We start from the raw sequence: 24,579 nt of genomic DNA, 5'->3' as shown, positions 1-24,579 counted from the left end.
GGTTTTAAATTAAAATGGCTAAAATATGTTTAATGAGTAGATGTGTAAATACAAATATTTATAAAGCGATCTCGATAAAAAAAAATAATTTTAATTTTTTATTTTTAATTAAAATAAATATGGTTTTTATTAATGATGTTAGAAAAAATGGTGTATTAGAGATATTTATGCAAAAACAGTGTTTGATAAGAATATAGAAATAAATATAAATTTAAGAGAGTATTCATGCAAATTTGGACTTTAAGAAAAATATTTGTGCTAAGAAAAACTCTATTTTTTTTCTTCTTACCATACAGATAGTTTCAAAGTTCGTTCGTCCCCATTCTATTGTAGGGTGGTCATGATCCGTCTCCATTCTAATTTAACATGACGCTAAAAGCTGGACTTTAGACAAAAAAAGACAATGATTAATTCTTGCAAAAAAAATTGATGCTTGGACGACGCGTAAACCTGTGCCGTCCGGGCGTTGCCCTCTAAGCGTCGTGAGAATTGACAAACCCTACGGTCCACTCCATCGACAAGGTAGCCTCGCTATTTTCATACCATCAAAAAAAAAAAATTCATGTTAATTTACTGCAATCATTCAATAGTTATAATAAATATTGTATATTCTATGATTTTTATTGCTAAACTTTTAATTACTATAGTAAAGGCTATTTATAACGGCATTATAACCAATTAAAAATTATTTCTTTCTCTAGATGATATTATTTTTTTACGAAAAAATTGCACCCAACCTGACTTTTAAAAAATTTCTTTTTCCATAAAATAATAAACGCATATAATTGCTACTTTTATTTTTTTTTGGAAAGCTTACTTGCCTGAAACGCCTAAAAACCTGGGAGAAAGTTTGTACTTTATTTTTCCTCTCCGTCTTTTTGCATTTCTAGAGCCTTCTACGTGGAGTACTTAATAGCACGATCCTCGTCCATAGGCCTTCTCTAAAGGCCGAAAAGGGGGAGAGAGAGCGCGATGGCGGAGGTGAGGGCGAAGGCGAACAAGAAGGTTGTGTTGAAGGACTTCATAACGGCGGGTTTCCCCAAGGAGAGCGACATGGAGGTCGTGACGACGGACACCGTCCGATTGAAGGTCCCCGAGGGATCGAAGGCGGTGCTGCTCGAGAACCTGTACCTCTCCTGCGACCCTTATATGCGGTCGCGTATGAGCAAGCACGACGAGCCCTCCTACGTCCCCGACTTCGTCCCTGGCTCGGTATACCATATAAATATATGATATAATAAGAACCCTCTCTCTCACACACAGGTTTTTTTTTTTTTCCTACAACTTATTTCTTTTTTTTTTTGCTTGCTTGTATCATGATTAGATAGGATGTGACAGATGTATCTATATTTTTTATATTTTTTAAAAAAATTAGTCAGATTTTTTTATTGTTTTTAGTAGATGAGGCAGAGGCAAGGTTCGAACTCTAATATCATGTGAAAATTATTATTTATCTCAAAAACTTAAGTTGATAGTATAAAATAAATTTATTTATATATTTTATATTTTTTACATGAAGTAGTATCCGGACAACTTTGTGGTGCAGTTTTGCTTAAATTAGATGTAGCGATTAGGATTATGAGGCTTTGCTTACGATTACCACACGCACTGACTCGTTCTATTGTACAGTAGCTGAGAAAAAGCACAACTGAATATGTTATTTGAACAAGAAATGGAAAGAGAGCGCTGGGTAGAGAAGTTTATAGCAAGAAATGGGAAGAGAGCGCTGGGTAGAGAAGTTTATAGGAAAATGAGTGTGAATCATGATCACAAAACTACCGAGAATTTGATGGTTCTTTTCAGTCCTTCTTTGTTCTTGTGGATTTGTTTGCTACGTGTCGTCCTGGGGGAAGGGAGTGTGTGTATGTGTATGTGTGTGTGTTTTCCCTTCTGCAATAAAACGTATTTTAAGCACGTCTTTAGGTGTTCTTACGATCGTTTTAATTCATTGAGAAATGCTATGTTGTAGCCCAATGGTCGATCCGTCCGAAAGTTGGACTGCTTTGATCTGGATGCGGCAATACTTGTTTTGGTATAAAGTTTACCTGTATTTGGGAGTGAGAAATGTGTGTAGGGTTCAAAAGAGGCTGCAGAGCTGGAAGAAAGCAAGTAGTGTCCGCATCACTTTTCATCAGGATTGGTTAATGTCTAACAGTGCAGATTCTGTCATTCTATTGATTAGATGCCAGTTTTTGGCATTCAGTGGTTTGATAGAGCACTCAGGGAGTCATAAACTTGAGAAAGATAGGTTGTCATGTATCCAAGAGTGGGTTTCCTTTTCTTTTTGGAGTTGCCATGTTGCACGTTTGATGGCAAAGCATGAGATGATCCGTTGAAAAATATTGGAAGAATATTGGAAGAATGAATGAGAGAGACAATAGGATCGATGGGAAACTATGGTGGAATGGTTAGGAAAATCATAGATATAAGGCTAAAATAGCAAATCAAGAGAGGAAAAACATGTCAGTAGTAAATTTATGTGGAAGGAGATATATAATTTGAAAAGCAATGGTTAGAATTTCATCTTTATCATTGTAGAAATAATACATATGGATCCTACATTGCGTTAAAGAGTCATATTCTGTGTAATTCATGTTTGCTACATCATTAGAGCTCAAATAGTAGCTAGTATTTGTGAACTTGTTGAAGTAAAAGGCCATCCATTTCCCCAATCAAGCTAAAGCTGTTTCAGACAATATTACCATCATGGAACTTCTACTTATGCGGGCTTACCTTTTAAGGTTCCCTATTTCTCCATGTTCATCTTTTTTCTTCTTTCGTTGTACAGGTCATATCTGGGTATGGTGTGGGTAAAGTGGTGGATTCTAGCCATCCAGATTTCAAGATAGGGGACTTTGTGTGGGGCATGACTGGATGGGAAGAGTATAGCCTCATCACAGAAACAGAGATGCTTTTCAAGATCAGATACACTGATGTACCCCTTTCCTATTACACTGGCCTTCTTGGTAAGTTGTTTGTTCAGCAAAATGCCTACAAATCTGGTATTCGCCATCTGACTATGTTGAGTACATGGCCATTAAACAGCAGTCGTTCTTTGATATCGTTATATGTTTCTTTAAGGTCTGATTTGACAGTTGTATTACATGATTGTTTAACAACTGTGGTTGTAAATCTTGCAGCAATGGCAAAATGATACTGAAAATCATTAACATCTAACATGGCATGCGTGGAATATTAATGTTTTTTTTTTTTTTGATTTCCTTTGGTATTACCTATTACTGATAATGGAAATGTTCAGGGATAAGTAAGGCCATATGTGAATTGTATCATCTGGATCAAGGATTGCCTGTTGAGGCAGATACCTGAAACCATGTTCAGAAAAAAAAAAAGTCAAACAAGTGAAGCTCAGTGTAAATTAGATCTATTTTTCCAATGATTATTTATCAGCTTTGTGCATCAAGCCAAGAGAGTCGACAAGTGTACTAAACCAGACCTAGATCGAGTAATTACTATGGTGAAGAAAAAGAATGTCGCTGAACTTTGGTAGAATAGTTCTGTTCCTTAGTTTCCATGCTTCTCTTACAATTTGTTATATGGCTTCTGACATCACTATTTTCATATTCAGGCATGGCAGGGTTCACAGCTTATGCGGGATTTCATGAGATCTGCTCGCCAAAGAAAGGGGAATATGTCTTTGTGTCTGCTGCATCCGGTGCTGTTGGACAGCTTGTTGGGCAGCTTGCCAAATTAATGGGCTGTTACGTGGTTGGAAGTGCTGGCTCTGATGACAAGGTTTGTATGACTGTGGCTCGGGTTCTCAAGTTTTGGAAGAGGAATTGCTGAAACACATAAGAAATACCAAAAATTGAACAGGCATGAGGTTAGAACCTGGACATGAAGATGAGGTTAGAACCTGGACATGAAGATTCATTTAAAATGGGCAAGGAAGGTTTCATGTATTGGATTCAGGTTACCCAAATTTTGTTTTTCAGAATACAGATAATGGGAGTGTTTCTGGGAGCACTTCACATCAAATGCCCCTAGATCCCTTTTCAGCTGCAATTTAATATGCAAGCAACCTCAGGGGCTTAGATGTTGAAAAATGCTACAATTTTGTAGGTCCCTAATCCCTATTAGAAGAATGCACCATCGATAACCTGAAATGTTTCACGGTGGATGTTTTCTTTTTCTGTTTTCTTATGACTAACATGAGATCGAAGAGGTATAACGGATATAATTGTGGTTGCAGAGAAGAAAATTGTACGCATTCAGCTTTAGTGAAACCAAGCAACAGTCCTGAGAGATTTTGTGTTCTTATATGCATATTACTCATGCCTCTTCTGTTTAAGCATCACTCAATTTCTTTTTTGGCACTATGGTCCTGAGAGAGATTTTGTGTTCTCATTGCATTTTACTTATGCCTCTGCTGTTTAAGATTGCTCAACTTCCTTTTTGGCACTGTCTACTCAGGTCAACTTATTGAAGAACAAGTTTGGTTTTGATGAGGCTTTTAATTATAAGAAGGAGCCAGACTTGAGTGCAGCTTTAAAGAGGTTGGTTGCTTTTTCTTTTTTTTAACTGACTCTTTTTTTTCTATATCTCAAGGGAACTTATGGTTTTTGAAGCTAGTGTTCTACATCCAGCCTTAAACTCTTAGTGATACATGGAATTACATGACCCAGACAAGTATCTTGCATGGGTCTCGCCTGTGTATGTTGTGCATCTTAGCTTCAATTCCAACTGTCCTGATTTCTGAAAATCTTTGCAATGGAATTTGTGATGATCCGTGATCGGCAGGTGCTTTTATGTAGGATGTTTGCATAATGCAGGCCCATGATCTAGTTATTGTCGTTTGGAGAACATGGAGTTGCCTTCAAATTATTTGGACTGTCATATACCCAGGTTGTGGATATTTCTCTATATATTGGACCAAAGAGAATCTGTTGTTATAGTAATATAAATAGTGGTAAGCTGGTATTAGATAGATAGCTGTCCCCTGAGTATAGTTTGTTAGGTCATTTAATTTTACAGTGTGAAGAAGAGCAGTAGCAATTTCTTTCCAACAACAATCTAATGAAGTCTTTCTTTTCAGGTTGTTTCCCGAAGGTATCGACATCTACTTCGAGAATGTTGGTGGTCCGATGCTGGATGCTGTTCTTATCAACATGAGGACCCATGGTCGGATTGCGGTGTGTGGAATGATTTCTCAATACAACCTCGAGAAACCTGAGGGTGTGCACAACTTATTTTACCTCATCACAAAGCGCATCAGAATGGAAGGGTTCCTGGTTGGTGATTTTTTGCATAAATATCATCAGTTTGAGGAGATTATCGCCCAGTATATGAAGGATGGGAAGATCACTTATGTGGAGGATAAAGCTGAAGGACTTGAGAATGCTCCTGCAGCACTGGTGGGGCTCTTTGCAGGCCGCAATGTTGGTAAACAGTTGGTTGTAGTTTCTCATGAATGAACAATCATGTCAGCATCAGACTACTTCAATCTTTTGGTAAATAACCATTTGTTCCTTTTGAGTAGATTACATAATCATGTTGGTTGTAGTTTCTCATGAATGAACAATTATGTCAGCATCAGACCACTTCAATCTTTTGGAAAATAACCATCTGCTTCCTTCCAGTTGATCACATAATCATGTCCATAGAGCTCTTATGGTCATCTGTATCTATGGAAGTCTGAGGTTGTTTGTGCCTTAATAAAGGACTTTGAACTTCATATACTGAATTTGCATGATGACATGCATATTTTCTTTAGAGTTGCATATCTGGATTTTGGAGAATGCGTTTGGTTCAGGTTATTGTGGAGTCTATTAGTCTTGTGGAATTCTCAAAGTATAGAAGGGCTTGTATTATTCTCCACACTTCGAAGACAACCCATCTTTCATCAAGGGGTCTTTCAGTCTGGAGATTAAAAAATCTTGGGTGTGGTGTCATGGAGATAAACTTTTGTATAACCAAAAAGTAGTATGGTTCCAATCTTGAGCAATGTTTATTTAGCATTGCTCTTTTAAAAGGTGGTGGACTTTGATTGTTAGCTGTTGCTCGGGCGATACTGTCCGTGCTCGCCGGAGCAAACAGTTGATGACATTAGTCATTTAACTCCGTGTTCTTGCCGCCGCGCCGCCTCCCTGTGGATATTGATACGCGCAACCCGCTTGTCCACAAAATGCACTCCCTAATTCCCTCTCTTTTCTAATCCTTCGTTCATATCAGATATCAGTGTCTACCGAAAAAATGAGAGTAAATATAGTGTGAATCCCCCTTTTCTTGTTTTTTTTTTTCCTAACAACACTGACAAAGCCAGTAGTAAGGTAAGGTGGCTTTTAGGATCAGTTTCATTTTTTTATTTTAGAAATTTTATTTCTATTCTATTTTTAATTTTTTTTAAATAAAATATTTATTTTAAAATATAAATATTATGATGGTAGCTAAGATGATAGTGGTAGTTGAGATAGTAGAGACTAGAGTGGTGGTAGTGGACTAGCAATAGTCGTGATGAGGGTACCGATGATGTGGTGGCAACCATGATGATTGTGGTGGATGTGTGGTAGAGACAGTAACGACAACAACTATATGGCAGAAATAATAGAAGTGGCTACCATAGAACCATAGAGATGGATATCGATAGCGGTAGTAATGACGGCGGTAATGATGGCGGAGATGATGGCGATGGTGGCGGCCACGGCGATCAACGACTATGGTGGTGGCAATGATAGAGAGGATGTCGATAGTTATGATAAAAAATATAAGTTTTTTGTTTTTAGAAAATAGTAAAAAAATCTTATATTTTTTAAAAACTATGCAAATAGTTTTTCAAAAATAAAAAATAATAATAATAGAACCAAACATATTTTTTATCGTAATTTTTGTGATTTTATTTTTTAAAAGTAAAAATAAAAAAAATTAAAAGTGATTGCCTCAAGGTTTCTAATACGCGGGCAACTGAGTGAGAGAGGGGGGGGGGTTTATGAACTTTATAACAGGGTTGTGTAAGGAAAGCAACATGGAAGTTGTGATGATGGACACTGTTTTTGCCAAATTCGAACCGAGGTGGGAGCGCAGCTCAGTCGACCCTAAGGTCGGTTGGAGGTGAGCCAAGCAAGGCTGGTTGATGCGTCGGATGCTAGTCTCCTCCACTGTTGGCCTACAAAAAGTCTGCTTGTCGAAGAGTTTTCAGCATGGGATCCTCTAATACTTAAGTCAGAATAACGAGGCAACAGTATGAAAGAGAGGATTTCGATAGAGGGTGATTCTATGAGTAATATTTGCATATATATTGTATGTTGGGTACCTAAGGTTCCTGGGCTATCCCTCTATATAGGGGAGCTCACTTTGTCATTACGACCTGACGTGGCATGCAATGATGGCTAGGTAATGGTTGGAAGTATGGCTGCAGCATGGGAGCTAGTCTGCATGGGCGGTGGGCGGCGCTGGTAGGGCACAGGCCATGGTGCTGCCACAACTACGGACTGGTAGAGCTGTCGGTTGTTAGAACTGTCAATCCTTGTCAACATGTGTTGATTGTTCTCCTCGGCTGATGGCTCCTCCCAGTCGAAACTGAAGTCGCTCACATCAGTTGGTTGCCTACTCAACTGGAGCTGAAGTTGTTCTCTTCGGTTTATGTCCGAAGTTACTAAGGTAGATTTGGCTTAAGATCGAGGTGTCCAATATTTCTCCCATTGGATACCTTCTGATTCAAGGTTCCCAAGGGATCAACGACTGCGTTGGTCGAGAATCTTTACCTCTGCAGCATGCCCTATTTAGGGTCAAGAATGAGCAAGCATGAGCAGCTTAGCCTAAAATGGTGTGGAGCTCCATCTGAAATTGGGCTAGTTCGTAACTTGGATGGGTTAAGCTTCTTGGGCACATCGGGCCATTCCAAATATATATCAAACTTTTGACAAATTTGAAGTTTATAAAGTGAAATGCAAGAATTTTAGGATCCTTCTTTTAAGAATTAAATCAAAATTCAGAACAAAGAACACTCTCATTTCCTCTTTTCAATTACATTTATATTTCTAAGTATAAATCATTAATTTAAGTATAAAGCTTAATTGGGAGAATGCTTTCTAAAACACCTAATAGCCCTTAATTACGTAATAATAAAAAAATTACTCATATGTTTTTACTGATACATGTGCAAGATATATGCCTAAGATGCATGCATATACTATAAATAAATATTGTGCCAAGCCAGGCTGGGCTATTGGGCTTGTGAAACATTGGCCCAAGTGTGGCCCAATTCTAGATCAGGCTAAGATGTTGACAACGAAGCTCAGCCCATAGAAACTTTAACCCAAGCTACTTGCAGTACGGGTTGCATTTAGCAGGCCATGGGGCTGGCCCGGCCCAATGCACATTTCAGCTAGCTGGGTTGATAAAATCTGATGCAAGAGACTCGGAGTTGGACTTGATTGTCTTCTTTATTGATACAAGAGACTTTGTTCAATGCTATACTCTCTCCGACATATGGTAAGCTTGTCTTGTTCGGGTAGGTTTTTTTTTGTTTGGATAAAATTCTTGATTATTACAAATTATATTAGAGAAAATCTAGTCTATTTTCTATATGGACTAGAGAATAATGTAAGACGATCTATTTGGATTGATCATGAGCTGATCGTAGTGTGTGTGATCTATTGGCTATACACTAAATAAATCTTATGGAATAAAAATCATATAAGGCAGGTGCTATAGATATCATATAGGGCGGGACTCTTATTTTGCCATGTTTTCTCTCGTGCCCATCTTAAAGAGAAAACCCAAAAGTTGAATAAGAATAGAACTCTTCCTACTGACGGAGTTCGTTAATCTCATAACATAAAAAAAATGAAAAAAGGAAACTACACACGCCAAAAAAGATCGTCCATGAAGAAAGACCATCTGTATTTTTTTCTTGCCTATCCAGTTTCTCCATCTATCCTCTTTCTTATCAAAATGTCTATCCCTTCTGTGAAATTTTTCTTTTTCTTTCTAGTTTCTCGCCAAGTAAATTTCAAACAAATATGGTTTTCTTAACTTCATTTATCCCTACCTTTTTGACAATAGGAAAGTATAGTATACACTAAACTGATACATAGATATATTAAAATCTAATGAATAATTGACAGGACTTAGAAGTTAGAATATCCCTGGAATAACTTGCTATGCCGGAGGATAAGTAAACCGATGTACGCCAAAGTCAACGGGGCAGGCTCAGGATCAGGTTGGGCTTTTCCACGCAAAGTCTAAGCGCAATCCTGAAACAATCACAACTTCTCTTATCTGATGATTACATCTGAACCACCGAATTTACGGCTAACGTTACAGTGCACAACTAATAATATTGGGAATTTTGCAGTAATAAAACACTTTATTTTCACCTTTTCAGATTTTGGCTACTTTTTGAAAAAAAATAATTCAGTTTTGAAAATTTTGGGACATTGGCTTGGCCCATTTGATGCAAAATAATATGTGCGTGCACCTAGGATCTGGTGACATTTCATATCAAAAATATATGTGCTCATTTAAAGAATACATGCATTCACTATAAAGATAAAAAAAACATCGACTAAAAATCATCAACTATACTAGTTGTGCAAAAGGAAAAAAGAGGGAAAAAAAAGAGAAAAAAAAAGTGAAAAAAAGTGAAACTAGATAATCAAGCAGCCTCTACATTAAACCATTTGATTTCACATATTGTTATCGAGGCTTAGGGTATATGAAAAATAGAGTTACTTTACCTAAGAACCTCCCCTACCTAAACAAATAAGAACTAGACAAAAAAATAAAGAAAAATAGTACAAAATATCCACTTAATTATTGATTTTGTAAAAGAAATTACTTTTTGTTGCAAAAAGTTACATATTTAGAACATTTTGGATAATTTTGCCCTTGGGTATAAGATACGTTTACTAAATATCCCATATATATGTATTGAATATCCTAAGAGTGTATTAAATATCCTATGTACTTTTTATAAAAAAATTAATATTTTTTTGTAAAATCCATAAATAAATTTTTCTACACAAAAATTACAGGACTAGATTGAAGCTGGAAAAATAGAAATCATTGAGGTGGCAGCACGGTTGAAACGAGACTAAGATTTGCTTGGTAGAGTTACCATCTAGTCTGCCGGTATTGAGGTGGTGCTGGGATGACGTACTCATACGTAAAAGGGGCTGCTACATTGGTGGGCGCCCTTTTTTTCTAAAGCTGCTAAAAAAAAAAAAAGCTGGAAAAATAGAAATAAATGGAAACCAGCAGATTCCCAAATGGGATGATGCGAATTAGTCACGTTTTCTGAACAGCGAGGGCACACCGATCAAACGATCCGGATTAGATTCGGTACACACAATGGTTCCGATGGTCTTACACGAAGCCATCGGAAGGCCCTTTCTTCCCCTCCAAGACGCGAGCCCAGAAGACGGAGGCACGCTCCCTCCCTCTTATATGATGCCCATCGCTATTCCCGTTAGCTTCCCTCCTCTAATCTCCGTCTTCTCTTCTTGCTTCAAAACCCTAAATCTTCTACTTCTTCGCCGATCCATTCCGATCCCGGACGAGTCCGAGGATTCGAATCGTTGGAGCGTTCGAGGCTAAATTCGAGCACCTTGGTGATATTATTCTGCCGGAGAAGTTTGATCCGCCGAATCGAAGCCTTCTTCCAAGTAGAGCCGTCGGAAGGCGGCAAAGCTCTTTCGGTATGGTTTTTGCTGCTCGTTTCGATTCTATTTGACTGGAGTTTGCTGTTTTTTTCGTCTGTGTTGGATTTGGGCATCCATCGGAAAATGATTAATTTGAGCTCTGGCGCAACATTCGTATGTGATTGTTTTTTTTTTTTACTCTCTCTTCGGCTTGAAGTAGAATTCAAGCTAACCGATTCATGACAAAAGTTATATAAATTTATTAAAATATTTGGATCTTTGTTCCGATCGGTTAGAAGATTGCTCTGCTTTCTTCTATATTTCTGATTTTTTTTAAAAAGAGAGAATCTGAATGTTTAGTTGTTAATTTAAGTTTTTTAGTTGCCCCTTGGAAGTGATAAACCTTCTGATTTCGGAAAGTTAATGTTTGATAACTGGATGCATTTTGTTGGAATTTATGTATAAAATGTTTGTTCAGACACTAGCGAAAGAAGGAGGAGGAGGGGGGGGATTGGGAATTTTGTCACTTTTATAGGAAGTGATTACTGACTTTGTTAATGCGGGGACGAGAACAAGTGGGCTTGGTGCTGATTTGTGAAAAGAAAATCTGTTAGCTATAATCTAATCTATATATTATTAAATGCTTGTAATTTGTTGATCATTCTGTTGAAGAGAGCTAGTTGGTACAGGGGTTTTCTTGAGAAGATATGACCATAGCCTTTCCTTTTGGAAAGGGAAAAGAAATCAAGAATGGCTTCGAGGGCGATTGCCAGAGGGAAGAAGTACCTGCTGGAGCGCTTGAATGTACCTGCTCGTCCGTATTCTAGTTTTTCAAGTTTTGGACACGGCAGATTTGCACATGATGCAAATACAAGGATTATGCGTCCAGTCTCCGAGCAGAATTCCGACAATGCTGACTGTCAGAAGGAGCAGGAGGCAGTGGCAATAGCCAAAGAGGATTTGTTGCGCTTTTATGCAAAAGGGTTTCTTAAGCATCCACCAGGCGGAATTTTTGTTGCAAGTTTTGGATATGAGAGACAAGATTTCACTCTACCCTTGGGCATCAGATGGTTGTCGCAGTCTGTTCACACTGCATCCACGGCTACAGCTGCTCAACCGGAGATGGGCGGTGGGGAAGAGCAGAATGAAGATCAGAACCAAAAACAGATAAAAGAAGTATTGCCTGAGGAATGTGATCAGGCTGTGGAAGGCCTGAGCACAGCAAAAGCTAAAGCGAAAGCCAAGCAGATGCAAGAATCTCAGAAGACTACTCAATCAATCATGCACAAGTTCTGGGCAAGGATTCTGGGGATTGGTCCTGCTTTGAGAGCTATTGCCTCCATGAGCAGGTCTTGGCTCTTGTCTTTGAACTTTAGTTTAAGGCCTTTCTCAGTTCCTTTGCTGTTTCTGGCCTCTTTTCTTTCTAATTTTTCTATTGTTTGCTTTTCATTTTCTAAGGGAGGATTGGGCCATAAAGCTTCGACACTGGAAGGATGAGTTTGTGTCTACCTTGCAGCACTATTGGCTGGGTTTGAAACTACTGTGGGCAGATATCAGGATTTCATCAAGGTTGTTGTTGAAACTTGCTGGTGGAAAGAACCTCACCAGAAGAGAGAGGCAGCAGCTGACACGCACCACAGCTGATATCTTCAGGCTGGTTCCAGTTGCAGTTTTCATTATAGTTCCATTTATGGAGTTCTTGCTTCCAGTCTTCTTGAAATTATTCCCAAACATGTTGCCATCCACTTTTCAGGACAAGATGAAAGAACAGGTACCAGCTGCTGTTTATGCCATTGTGCTCTAGATATTGACTCATTAAAAGTTAAAATTCTTATACTCGAGTTTTAATATGATAGTCCAAAGGCTTATTCAGGACAATCTTGCTACTGAAGCTCTGTATCGTCTTCATAAGTTGGAGTGTCGTCTCACTGGTTCAATGCAGACAATGTCTGCCAAGGCCATTTCATTTGTTATTATTTTCTGTGTTATGTATATTTCTATGTAGTATGCTGTACAGTTTCCCTAGGAGGATGTTGGTCTTACTTCAGTCTTTTGACTTCTAACTCGTAGGAAGCATTGAAAAGGAAACTTCAAGCAAGAATAGAGTATGCAAAGTTTTTACAGGACACTGTGAAAGAAATGGCAAAGGAAATCCAAACCTCACGTAGTGGAGAAATTAAACAGACTGCAGAAGATTTAGATGAATTTTTGAACAAGGTAAATTGCCATTGGATTTAAACTTTTCTTTGATTAAATTGGCCAGCATGTGCTATGTTGTTACTTTGGTTTCTGATGTGATAATCATATGATCTGAGATGTTTGGTTTGCAATTAGGTCAGGACTGGTGCCCGTGTTTCCAATGATGAAATTTTAAGCTTTGCAAAATTATTCAATGATGAGCTGACTTTGGACAATATCAGCAGGTTGTTTAACAGCTAATTTCTGATCTATTCTCTTCATTTGTTTTCTCTGTATCTTATTACATCATTGGCATGTCATTGCGTGCAGGCCAAGGTTGGTTAATATGTGTAAATATATGGGGATCCCACCATTTGGAACAGATAATTATTTACGGTATATGCTTCGGAGAACGTTAGAAAAGTAAGTCCTATGGGTCATTCATGTCAAAGAACTCCCCCCCTCCTCGCCTCTTTTTTCTTTGCTCCCAAGCATTCAGTACTATATCTTTTATTCTCATTGTGTCGCCTCCAAACTTGATGAAAAATCTCATGTATCATAATTATAAATTTGACAAATCGGAAAAGGCTACATAAGGGCAGCACAATCTGTTATTTGCCTTATCTTATGTCAATAATTGGCTCTTACATGGATGGGTAATTGACTTGAGGGAAAAAAAGTAAGAGGGGGAAAAAAAAAAGCAAACATGTGGTATCCCACATCTGCATCCTGTTTCAGATTAATAATTGCTTGTCACAGATCAAGTAATTGCTTGTCCTGATCAGGAAAACAGAGATTGTAATTGCTGTACTTTTCATTTGGCAAAGCTAACTGACTTAATTGAATCTTTCAACAAGAGTTCATTAAAAATTTTTGTCTTATAAGCATTTCCTGCGTAATTGCTTGATTCTCATTTTGGAAATATGTGGCTGGCTTTATTATGATCTTCTTGTTTTAAGCATAAGTATGTAAGCTGTGCCTGAACCCACAATCTACATGTTGGATGGAGCTGTGAAATTGCATTGCGGGCTTGATGATACATTTACATTTTAATTTTTAAACAAAGCATTTTTACTATTTGAGTTAGACGAAGGTGTTGGAACATGTTGGAAATCAAATTATAGGTAACTTAATGTTCAAATTTCATTTCATAAAACCTAGAAAATTATGGGAGCACTGAGACCAGAATGTCTTGAAAATTCTTGGACATAGGATTATTACTTGTCCTTTGTCTTCTATATATTTGCATGCACATGCCCATATAAAGTATCCTAAAGGATTGAAAATTGTGTGTGTGGAGAAAGCAGTATCATCAGTAAAGTTGCTTAAAAAGACATAAAAAGGTTCATCAGGTGATGGAAGAAAGTGAAAGAAAAATTTATGCAGTGGAACTGTGGAAGAAAGAGGTTGTATCACTTACCTAAGAGGAGATTAATGGAAGGAATCGATTAATTAGATATGATGATGATTGGTAAAGAACTGAATGTTTGTTATGAAGGAAACAAAGCCTCTGACCGAAAAAATGGAAACAGAACCATTGTGATCAAGTTAAAAGAGGATAACGAGAAACTTCTTTTTAATTAAATTGCTGAGGGCAGATAATTGCACCTAGAGCTGGGAGTACTTGTCAGGTTATGGGAGACTGCACATGGTGGTCTGCAATGAAGTACGCAATGTCTATAGAATTCCTTGTGTTGGGTATTTTGTTGGCACCAAGGTTTGAATGTAATTATTCTCCAAGTGCTGTAAGGGGAGGCTAGAGAACTTGGAGCAACTTATAAATATGATGTAAAGCAATTGGTTTTGAGCATCCAATTTTCTTCATGCTTATTGGAGGTAATTGACCAGGGGACAGATTCAAGTCCTTGATTCTGACAAGTATATCCGCATTTTTGCTAATGATCCTGATTACAATATTGGCTCTAGTGCTGTTAGTGATTCAAATAGTTGAAATTTCTTGGCTTATAGAGGATAGATTGGATTACAAACTAGATGGAGAGTGATATATTTTCTTCTTAAATTTCACACTGAGAGGTACATGGCCAGTCAAGATGATTATATTGGTTAGTGATAGCATGTGATCAGGAATCGTATCTGGTAGACAACAAATAACTTTAAATGTTGGAAGAAAATGTTCAGGTAGATGAAGTGTACAATCAATCAGAGAAGCGATGCTGTAGAATTATCATGTAGGTGGGAGGAAACAAAAATTTGACAATGTGCTGAGTTAAAATGATTTGGAAATAGCAGGATTTGACAGTGAAAGGATGGCCAGTGTGGGTGGAGATCAGTTGATGCAAATGGTAGATGCAAGCCAACAACTAGAGAAAATGTCATTTTTGAAGATAATTGCAATATCCATGTTAGAATTTTATTATTATTTTGGAATGCAGTATTTGCATCACAATTGGATAAGAGATATGCATGCCATGCTGTTGGGGTGTTATCTAAATTGTGTTATCAAACCACCATAGGAGGTAGGTTTTTAAGAGAGAATTTATATTTTTCTAGCTGCTTTTGCTTAAATTTGGTGTTTTGTGAGTCTATGATATTATTAGGTATAACTAAGATGCCTCGTTTAAAGTTTTTTGAAGTGTTGGCACTTTTGAATGCTTGGACATGGCAGGGCGTGATAACATAGCTAGATACTCTACTTTTACCTGTACTATTGATGTGAGTGAAAAATGCCAACACTAGCACATTTTCATTTTTATTGGACATCTTGACACATTTGAAGTGACCTTAAATGCATCTAAGGAATAACTTAAACAACTTTTGAAATCATGGCGTTGTATTGCTTTGTTTGTTAGATAGCATCTTCTTTTCCTCTTCAGTTCTCTTTTCTAATAAGAATCAAAAGAAAGGCTTTTATATGTAATATGTATATATATGTATATATGTATATAGATATATTGCATGTATGTTTGCTTTTATGTGTGTTTAGATATATGGATGCATGTGGATTTATGTATATATATGAATATATGTATATGTGTGTATGTGTGTGTGTATACACGTATATGTGTTATGCAAGGTGTACCAACTGGCGACCAGTTTGGTGCGTGTTGTACCAACCTGATCTATATTGGAATAGGGTGAGGGAGAGAGGGATGGGAGAGAGAGGACTCACTTGACCACGAAAATTCTAGTGCCAACCTGAGGAGGATGAGCTTGAAGAGGCCGAGGTGATGATAAGGCCCTTGCCACAGATGGCCACATCATTGAAGTGGATGCTAAGGTTTTCCTCTGAAGAAAGGAGGACCAGAACTCGAAGCAAAGGTCGAAGGAGGATGAAGAGGAAGATTGGGAGAGAGGGAGAGAGAGAGAGAGGGGAGAGAGAATAGGGAGTCAGGGAGGGGGGAGAGGACTCACTTGGTCACAAAGATCCCGACGCCAACCCGAGGAGGATGAGCTCGAAGAGACCAAGCCGACAGATGAGGTCTTCGCTATGGACCAAAACCCGGAGCAGAGGTCAGAGGAGGCAAGAGAGGAAGATCAAGAGAGAGGGGAGAGGGAGGAGAGGGAAGGAGGGAGGGGGAGAGAGAGGACTCACCTAGCTATGAAGATCCTGGCACTTACTTGAGGAGGATAAGCTTGAATAGGTCAAGGCGACGGATGAGGCCCTCGCCATGGACAGTGGCGGTATAGGAGGGGGCGCTAGGGTTTTCTCAGAGAATGGAAGGTTAGAACTTGGTATATGGGCCAGAGGAGGCAGGAGAGGAAGATCGGGAGAGAGGGAGAGAGGAGAAATGGGAGAGGAGGATCAAAATAAGATTTTGCCATAATGGTGTATACCGCACTGTACCAGACATATTGTACCTTATTGGTACCAAACCGAGACTCCATATGGGGGAAGGAGACATATTGAGTCTTGGTATACTAAATTGACTCTCGTGTTGAGCATATCGATAGTGTACTAGCATAGTACCGATACAAGTTCCATTACTGAGACAATGAACCTTGATCGAAGATAGGGAGAGAGAGTGGGGAGGAGAGAGGCAAGAGAAATTCAGGAGAGATCGAGAGATGGCGAGAGGTTTCATACTGTTTCAACTTGCCAAACTGTCTCGATAATTGGCCAGTCTGATTGAATACACACCCTGAACCGCTTGGTTTGGAACGGTTCGGCGGTCCTTGTGTGTATTATGTATGCATGCGTATACATTGGTTATATTTATATATGCATGTGTATGAATGTATTTGTATATGTGTATGTACGTGTATATGTATATGTGTGGGAGTGTATGATGTGTCCACATATCTAGATTTTTGGAGGTGGTTGTGTCTGACATTTAAAGATAGTAGGACACTTCGACACTTGGTAGTTGGCACACCTGCCAAGTGTGCAGGTAAGTCTGGGTATAATTATGGAAAATAGGGAGGGCAACACTGCCAAGCTCATGTGGTGTTTCACCTTTTTTATTGTTAGCTGTTCAACTTTTCTTTTAGCTAAACTTCACCTGGTTTCAATTCCATATTCTGATGTCCGTTTTAGGATGCTTTTGAGCAGTTTGGCCAAATTATTTCATTTATGGTGTTGGGAGAGGATGTACATTGTAGACACATGATGCCTAGATGAAGAAAACAGGCCTTGAACTAGGTGAAACTTCTTCCATCATGTTGTGGATTCACCCTTTAAATAGCTAGCTACTTCTAGTAACAAGTTTCATTTTGACTGGAACTTTCAAGTTTAAACCATGTGTTGTCTGATAATGTTGATTTGCTTAGTATGTATATTAGTGCATATTGCTGGATTGATTATGACTATTGATTACGAAGGTTAGTTTGCAGTGATGCAGTAAGATGGGGAGTAATCTGACCGAATATGACCATACATAACTATTCTTTTTCTCAACCACTGGAGCGTTGCTTTATAAAATTTTGTTCACTATTCATCCTAGACATGCATTCCATTTAAGTACAAGCTCTTATTATCCTATGTTGCACTCTTTAAAATGACTTTTGCTTTATTACATACTGAATTTGGGAAGGTTTTTTAATCTGTTTTTTTTTTGTTATTGCTTGTGTTTTGTTCTCTCTGTTTCTGCTGTTTTGTACTCAATTTGCATGCTGGATTGCTGCCCTTCCATTTCTTAGCAGAATTCTTAGTTTTCCTTGGATTGTTAATAGTGTATTCCTGTTTTGTCTAGGATTAAAAATGATGATAAACTGATCCAAGCTGAGGGTGTAGAGTCTCTTTCAGAAGAGGAACTTAGGCAGGCTTGTCGTGAGCGAGGCTACCTTGGGTTGCTCTCAACAGAGGAGATGCGTCAACAGGTTTTCTTAACTAGAACTTTGTTCTCAGCATGGTGATTTTCCAATAGTGTCTGGCATATTTAAGAATTTGAGTGCCCCCCATATGATAAATTTAAATATAAATGGATTTGTAGTAACCTTTTGCTATGTCCATTCTACCGAAAGAAAAACGTTGGTACCAAAAATTAGTAATGGTGCAGTGTGTGTGATTCATAATAATCCTTTTATTCTTTACATCCATGTTGTTGACATCTCAGCGATTCAATTGAACCGTAATAATTTCTATACCATGCTAATCCCCTCCATGCTTATTAGCATTTCTCTATTCCTTTATACTTACTTGTCTATTTTGTTATATATGCCTTTTAATGTGTACTTGCTTTCTATTATATTTCTAAAATCTCTATTTTTTCTTGTAATACCAGAAAAAGATAATCTTTTCTGATAAAAACTTTCCATGGTAATATTTGTATCCAGCTTCGTGACTGGTTGGATCTGTCTCTTAATCACTCTGTGCCATCTTCTCTCCTGATACTCTCAAGGTAATTACATATTAGGAACGGGAATATATTTGAGCATTTTTCTCTATCTATGTTTCTAAGCTGGTGAAATTTATCAGGGCCTTCCTTATATCTGGAAAGATAAAACCTGAGGAGGCTGTTGTAGCCACATTATCATCTCTACCAGATGAGGTTGTGGATACTGTCGGTACTGGTTTGCCATCGGAAGATTCAGTATCTGAGAGGAGGAGGAAGTTGGAGTTCCTCGAGATGCAGGAAAAACTTATCAAGGTACTTTTATTTTGTACTTTGCAAGATCTTTTTTATGTTATGAGCTGCAATAAAGAAGAGGAATGAAGGACATTGACAACTGTCTATCTAGAATTTATATGATGGGCACAGGTTACTTCCACTCTGAAGCAGTAAGTTTTTGCGCTTTGGGTACATGAAGACTTTGACATTGGTGTTTAGTGTATAATGCAACTAAGTTTCTTTGCTGGTGCATGCAGAATTAATAATACTTTGAACATGAATCTCAGAATCCATTGTGTCTCATGCTCAGTCCTGTGGTAGAAATGACTTTTCTGCTTCACAATGGACACAATCTTTGATGAGTCTCCAGTATTATTAATTCAATTTCATTTTCCTTTATTTCTTCGTTTTTTATAATATTTGAAAGGAGCAAAATACTACAGAAAAAACATCTTTGAAAGGTTGCAAGAGCTTAAGATGACTATACATGCTGGCAGATAGGTGACCTGTTCTAGTGCAAACCAAAGTCAGTTTCAAGGATGCTGGTCTGTCCAAATGTCAGTGACATGAAAGTCCATACAACATGATTTTGCAATCCTGACAACTTGAAAATGAAATCCCCCCTGATATTCTCATAAAATATGATGTGGTTAGAATTCCAAGAATTCCTGTTTTATGTCTGCCAGGCATTTGTGGGTTTCTTCGTTTATGACTGCTCGCTAATTTTTTTGACCTTGGAGTCTACGGAGTGGTGTTAGAGAACTTATCTGAGAATTCCTTTCCTTTTTCCTGCTACCAGTTGGTTCTTTTGGTTTCTAATTGTGCTTGCAAAATTCAGTTTAACTGAAAGTTTTGGAGTCTATGACGTGTTGTGAAAAAAGTTGTTTTCATGCTCTCCGGATAGTCTTGCGGCAAAGTTGGAACAACATTTGTTTGCTTATATTACCAACATGGCCTAGTAAATGTAATCTATAGGTGACTATAATTTGATTGAACTGGAGGCTTCTAACTGTACTCTCTCTTTTGTATGTATTGTCTGTGTATAACTTGCTTCCGATGCATTATTCTTTTTATGATTGTCAAGGCTTGAAGTACAAGTGTACCAAGACTCATGCCAATAATTACTGATGCGGTACAGTATGGTACTGTATTGACACACTAGTACACCTATTGGTGCTGGCACAGCTAAAGCGAGATGCCATGTGTCGGTATGGTACCACACTGAGGGATGTATTGGTACAGGTATGTTTGGCCAGTATGCACTAGTATTTATAGGTACTTAAATCCTTGATAATGATTACTATTAGGGTTCCTTTGCATAACCCCTCCTATTATAGGTATCTTGGGTTTCCATTTGAAAGTTTATGGGATAAGAGTCTGCAAATATATAAGAATGGTTTTTTATATGCAATTAATCTATTACTGATGCATTATTCCTTCCTCTGTGATGTTCAATCAGAAAACCAGTCAATTGGATGGGCACATGTTTTTTTTTTTCAATTACTGCAATAGTGTTTCTTACTTGATCCTGAATATTTCTCTTGCATCTAAATTGCAATACTCTGGAGCCATTCACCTTATTGTCTAAGAAATTGCATGGAACAGATTTTTATTCTGAATGTTCTCCTAGAGCAGTTTTCCATCCTTCTGCATGGCATTTATGGGATATTAAAGCATATTGTTTTTAAGTTGGAAACCAAAAGGTCATGTTGATCACATGCGCAGCTCTTATCTTGGTTTTATTTGTCTTACTAAACTAGTACTAATTTAACAATATAGTTTATTGATGCTTAGATGTTAATATTCTGCCGGTATTAATGTCTCTGTGCATCAAAATTTTTTAGGAGGAAGAGAAAAAGCAAGAGAAAGAGGAGAAAGCTAAAATCAAGGAGTCTGGGATCAGTGAGGAGGATGTGGCTTTGAAGGAAATGACATATCCTACTGGTAAGGAAGCAGAGGAGCTGGCGAAAGCAAAAACACTAGAAAACCAGGAAGAACTCTGTAAAATCAGCCGTGCGCTGTCTGTACTGGCTTCAGCATCTGTAAGACCTACAGTCGTCGAACTCCTTTCTTCCCCTCACTCTCTTTCTAGTTAAATATATGGCATTGATGCAAGCTGCTTTTTGTACTAATATTTGATGCTTAACTAATTTCTTGCAGTCAGTGAGCAGGGAGCGCCAAGAGTTCCTACGCCTTGTAAACAAAGAGGTGCATCTCATTTTTTCATGAATACCATGAAATATAACTACATCACTGTGTTTAAAATTTGACAGATATGACTCAGCACAAAGAAATTATGAACATTAACGTTCCAGTTGGAAGTCCATTTCAATCTCTATGAATGGGGCTAGTCCTTCTTACACACAGCACCATAAACTTTGGGCTAATTGTTGTCAAATACAGATTAAACTGTATAATACCATGCTGGAGATGGAGGGTACTGAAGGTGAAGAAGAGGCTAAGAAAGCATACCGAGCTGCTAGGGAGAAGAGTGACCATGCGGCTGAAGTTTCTGCAGGGGGCAAAGTCTCATCAGCACTTATAGATAGGGTGAGGAATTTGTGCTTGTAGTTTCAACTCATTCACACTTTGCCATTTTTTATCATCCTGCTTGTCTGAGTCATGCTATGCTGCAGTATTAAATGATGGCACTGCATTCTTTTATTTCAGAAACTTGATGTGAATCAGATTTGTCGGCAGAATTTATTATGACTTGTTTTGTCTGATGACTCTGATATAAATGTTTCTTAGACTAAACTGGATTGGTCTGTCTATCCATTTTCCACTATAACCAGGGTATCCTTCTGGTCTGCTGTTGGGCTATTAAAAACCATCTGATTTACAACCAGAGGAACTATTAGTATTGGTTGGATAAAGTGAATCAACCAGGTCATCCTTGGCTTGGCATGTGCTTTTTTTTTTATTATTAACAGAATGTCCAGAGTTGCAAATAGTGGCATTCATTACCAGCTCTTACATTAGAATAACCAATTGACAAACTACTATTTTAGCAGCTAACTTTTTACAATAGAAGCGGTACTTCCATAGATGAATGCATATGTAACTGCACTCTGGCATCGTCGGGTTCAACTGAATGACTGACTGAACCAGCTTGGGCTGGTCCAGCTGAAGACACCATTTTGATTGGATGCTCTGGTCCAGTTCGACCAATACTGTGTTGACGCTCAATGTTTTATTGCTTAAAAGAATTCAATTGCATATAATGTTGGAAATGGTTTGAAGTTGCATGATATGTTTCTAAGATTTTCTAGATATTCATCTTGACAGTGATTTTGGTTCTTGAAGTTTAGGTTATTCATTTTCTGGTAACATCTGTATCATGTTGTTTGCCATGCTTCAGGTTGATGCCTTGCTACAAGAACTTGAAAAGGAAATTGATGATGTAGATGCGAAAATTGGTAATCGCTGGCAAATTCTGGACAGGTAATTATTGCATACAAATTTGTTCTGTGTTTTGCTAGGGTAGTACACTTTATGTAGTGGATTCTATTCAAGGCATTTGTATTATAAATGGAATTGTAACCCGTCTTGATATGCATTGTAACAACCTATGGTGGGTTGTGGCTTTATGGTTCTTACCCTGCTGTCCATTATCATTGCCGTTCGTCCCATAAGTTCTTGATCCTTTGACCAAATTACTTACAGCCTTTGTTATCTATTTTGTTTAATTAAATTTATTATGTTTATGTCATTAAAAAGTATAAGAAGCGGAGCAACATATTTATCCCTTAGACTTGATGCTTTGTTCAGGAAGATATTTATTATTGCTATATAAGTCTGGAAACACTGCAAATCTTTCTGCGGAAAAAAGTAGCGAGGCTTCTGACCAATTGAACTCTGAACCAAAATTTGAACCAAACTTATTAAATATATAACTTCCTGGTCGGCACATGACCTATGTATTGGGGAACTTTCTTTAAGCTTCTAGTTGGATATTGGTTGCAATTGATTACTCTATTCTCACAGTAATAATAATTTTATCGCATTTAATCTTTTATCTGTAGGGATCATGATGGCAAAGTGACACCTGAAGAGGTAGCAGCTGCTGCCATGTACCTTAAAGACACTATAGGAAAGGAAGGTGTCCAAGAACTCATCAGCAACCTTTCTAGAGATAAAGGTTAATAGCTAGATCCGTACAAATCATTCTGCAGCTTGATCATACCTCTTGCTTAAATGAGCATTATATTTGTCACAGTCCACATAATCTATTTGCTAATTTTGCATTTTTTCAACTCGCAACAGAAGGGAAGATTCTGGTGGAAGACATTGTAAAGCTGGCATCTCAAAATGATGATGCCAATGGAGTTGAAGGGGAACGGCTATAGTTGGTAAAATAGTCACAAATGCTCATCTATTTCTGAACCTATATAATCCATTCTTTTCAAGACTTGTACCAAGATTTCTTAGATAGGTCTATAGCTAGTAGTCCCGTCTGCAAATTCTTCAGCATTAAATTTATGTTTCACCCATGGCCTCCTACGGATTTTGTGCCTCAGTACAATATATGTTCTTTTTCACTGTAGAGTCAACTTTTGATTCTTTACTGCTACATAAATTTTGGGAAAGACAGCTTATTAATGTAAAATAATGCAGCATAAGCGGAGCTTGTGGGGCGTAATCTTTTGGTTGACCAGTTATATCTGTTTGACATCTATAGAATAAGAATCTTCGAGTAGAATTATCCTTATATTCTTTTTCTAAGCATGTCATTTGGTGCAGTTAACAGTTATTTTATATTCCATAGTTCGCTCATGACTGAAACTTTCTGAGATGGTAACTTGCCACGTCGGGCCCTCTTCAGGTCTTCCTCAGAAAGTAGCATGGCAAAAAGCTTTTTGGTGCATAGTTATTTTATATTCTTCTTCCTATATTTATAGTAAAAGATGATCGTATCTCCATAGTAATTTGTGGAGTTAAATGCCTAGCTTGCTGGTGCTCCTTTTTTTTTCTCCGATAATGTCATGCCAATGCTTGCCCGAGCAGTGGAAGTGAGGTGCTGAATTATAATGTTCCTTTCTGATTTGTTAAAAAAAAATTCTCACCTTGAAGGAATTGAGAAGAATAATATCCATCAGAGATGTCCATGTCTTCAAAAAGACGAACAGAGCTAGTTTTATTTGTGGTTAAATATTTAGGTACTTTTGTTTGGGATTCGGCTTGGTAAACTCCTCTCCAGTTGCAAGATATTTTGTATGCCGGTCCTTTTGGTTGTATTTATTCTAGGATCGGATAATTGTGCCATCTTAGAAAAAAAGTTGCTATTGTTAGCTCATTCATTGGCTTCTAGTTAGATATCTCAGGCTGAACATATTATTTGGTGTGCCTTGGCTCAGATTCAACCCCCAAAGATCCCAACCTGAAACTGACCAGACTGGTATAGATTCAGGCAACATCAGGACATAACCTCTGTGGAACAATATCCTATCAAAACTATTGTCAGATCATGATATTTTCACTGATATAGACTCTTTATGGTTCACGGACTGATCTAACATAACGTCCAACATCGCCAGTTTATTCAACTCTCTTACACGAAAATTGGAGCACAGCTCTTGATCCCATGGTTTGAAACTACAGCTACCATATCAGTTTTAGGACTCCCTACATTGCATTATGTACAATATCCATTACATTATATATATTAGAGAAAAAGATAATTTCTCTTATGATACATTTTTTTCCCTAAATACATAGATTAGTTTCTGTTCTCTTCATTTATTCTTTTCCCCAAATAAATATATTAAATTCTTTTCAGAACTTAAATTTATTGT

The 24,579-nt window shown here is 37.7% G+C and overlaps 2 protein-coding genes across 2 annotated transcripts; both read left to right on the top strand.

Moving 5' to 3' along the window:
* Positions 1-934: 934 nt before the first annotated feature.
* Positions 935-5,692, top strand: LOC103708608 (2-alkenal reductase (NADP(+)-dependent)-like). The gene is made up of 5 exons (XM_088709946.2): positions 935-1,212; positions 2,789-2,966; positions 3,587-3,753; positions 4,432-4,514; positions 5,054-5,692. Exons 1-5 carry the CDS (start codon positions 973-975, stop codon positions 5,430-5,432), a joined length of 1,047 nt encoding a protein of 348 aa, XP_088566072.1. The 5' UTR covers positions 935-972; the 3' UTR covers positions 5,433-5,692.
* A 4,532-nt stretch (positions 5,693-10,224) lies between these two features.
* Positions 10,225-23,443, top strand: LOC103708593 (uncharacterized). Its single transcript, XM_008793605.6, has 15 exons — positions 10,225-10,655; positions 11,288-11,947; positions 12,057-12,369; positions 12,669-12,815; positions 12,933-13,021; positions 13,107-13,199; positions 17,927-18,053; positions 18,510-18,574; positions 18,652-18,823; positions 20,629-20,826; positions 20,945-20,992; positions 21,188-21,334; positions 22,146-22,228; positions 22,810-22,925; positions 23,051-23,443. Exons 2-15 carry the CDS (start codon positions 11,349-11,351, stop codon positions 23,131-23,133), a joined length of 2,280 nt encoding a protein of 759 aa, XP_008791827.1. The 5' UTR covers positions 10,225-10,655; positions 11,288-11,348; the 3' UTR covers positions 23,134-23,443.
* The last annotated feature ends 1,136 nt before the right edge of the window (positions 23,444-24,579 follow it).

Source organism: Phoenix dactylifera, chromosome 13, assembly GCF_051530095.1.
Source record: "Phoenix dactylifera cultivar Ajwa chromosome 13, Ajwa_hap1_PhDact_Kaust_v1.1, whole genome shotgun sequence".
Lineage (NCBI taxonomy): Eukaryota > Viridiplantae > Streptophyta > Magnoliopsida > Arecales > Arecaceae > Phoenix > Phoenix dactylifera.
Note: the sequence above shows the minus strand (reverse complement) of the source record. Positions and strands in the feature narration are given on the sequence as shown.

Bases quoted from the DNA above. Each gene is read 5' to 3' on its own strand.
- LOC103708608 (XM_088709946.2), top strand. From the start codon at position 973: ATGGCGGAGGTGAGGGCGAAGGCGAACAAGAAGGTTGTGTTGAAGGAC. The intron at 3,754-4,431 runs GTTTGTATGACT...CTGTCTACTCAG, and splicing joins GTGCTGGCTCTGATGACAAG to GTCAACTTATTGAAGAACAA. The intron at 4,515-5,053 runs GTTGGTTGCTTT...CTTTCTTTTCAG, and splicing joins TTGAGTGCAGCTTTAAAGAG to GTTGTTTCCCGAAGGTATCG.
- LOC103708593 (XM_008793605.6), top strand. From the start codon at position 11,349: ATGGCTTCGAGGGCGATTGCCAGAGGGAAGAAGTACCTGCTGGAGCGC. The intron at 20,993-21,187 runs GTGCATCTCATT...TGTCAAATACAG, and splicing joins TACGCCTTGTAAACAAAGAG to ATTAAACTGTATAATACCAT. The intron at 22,229-22,809 runs GTAATTATTGCA...TTTTATCTGTAG, and splicing joins CGCTGGCAAATTCTGGACAG to GGATCATGATGGCAAAGTGA.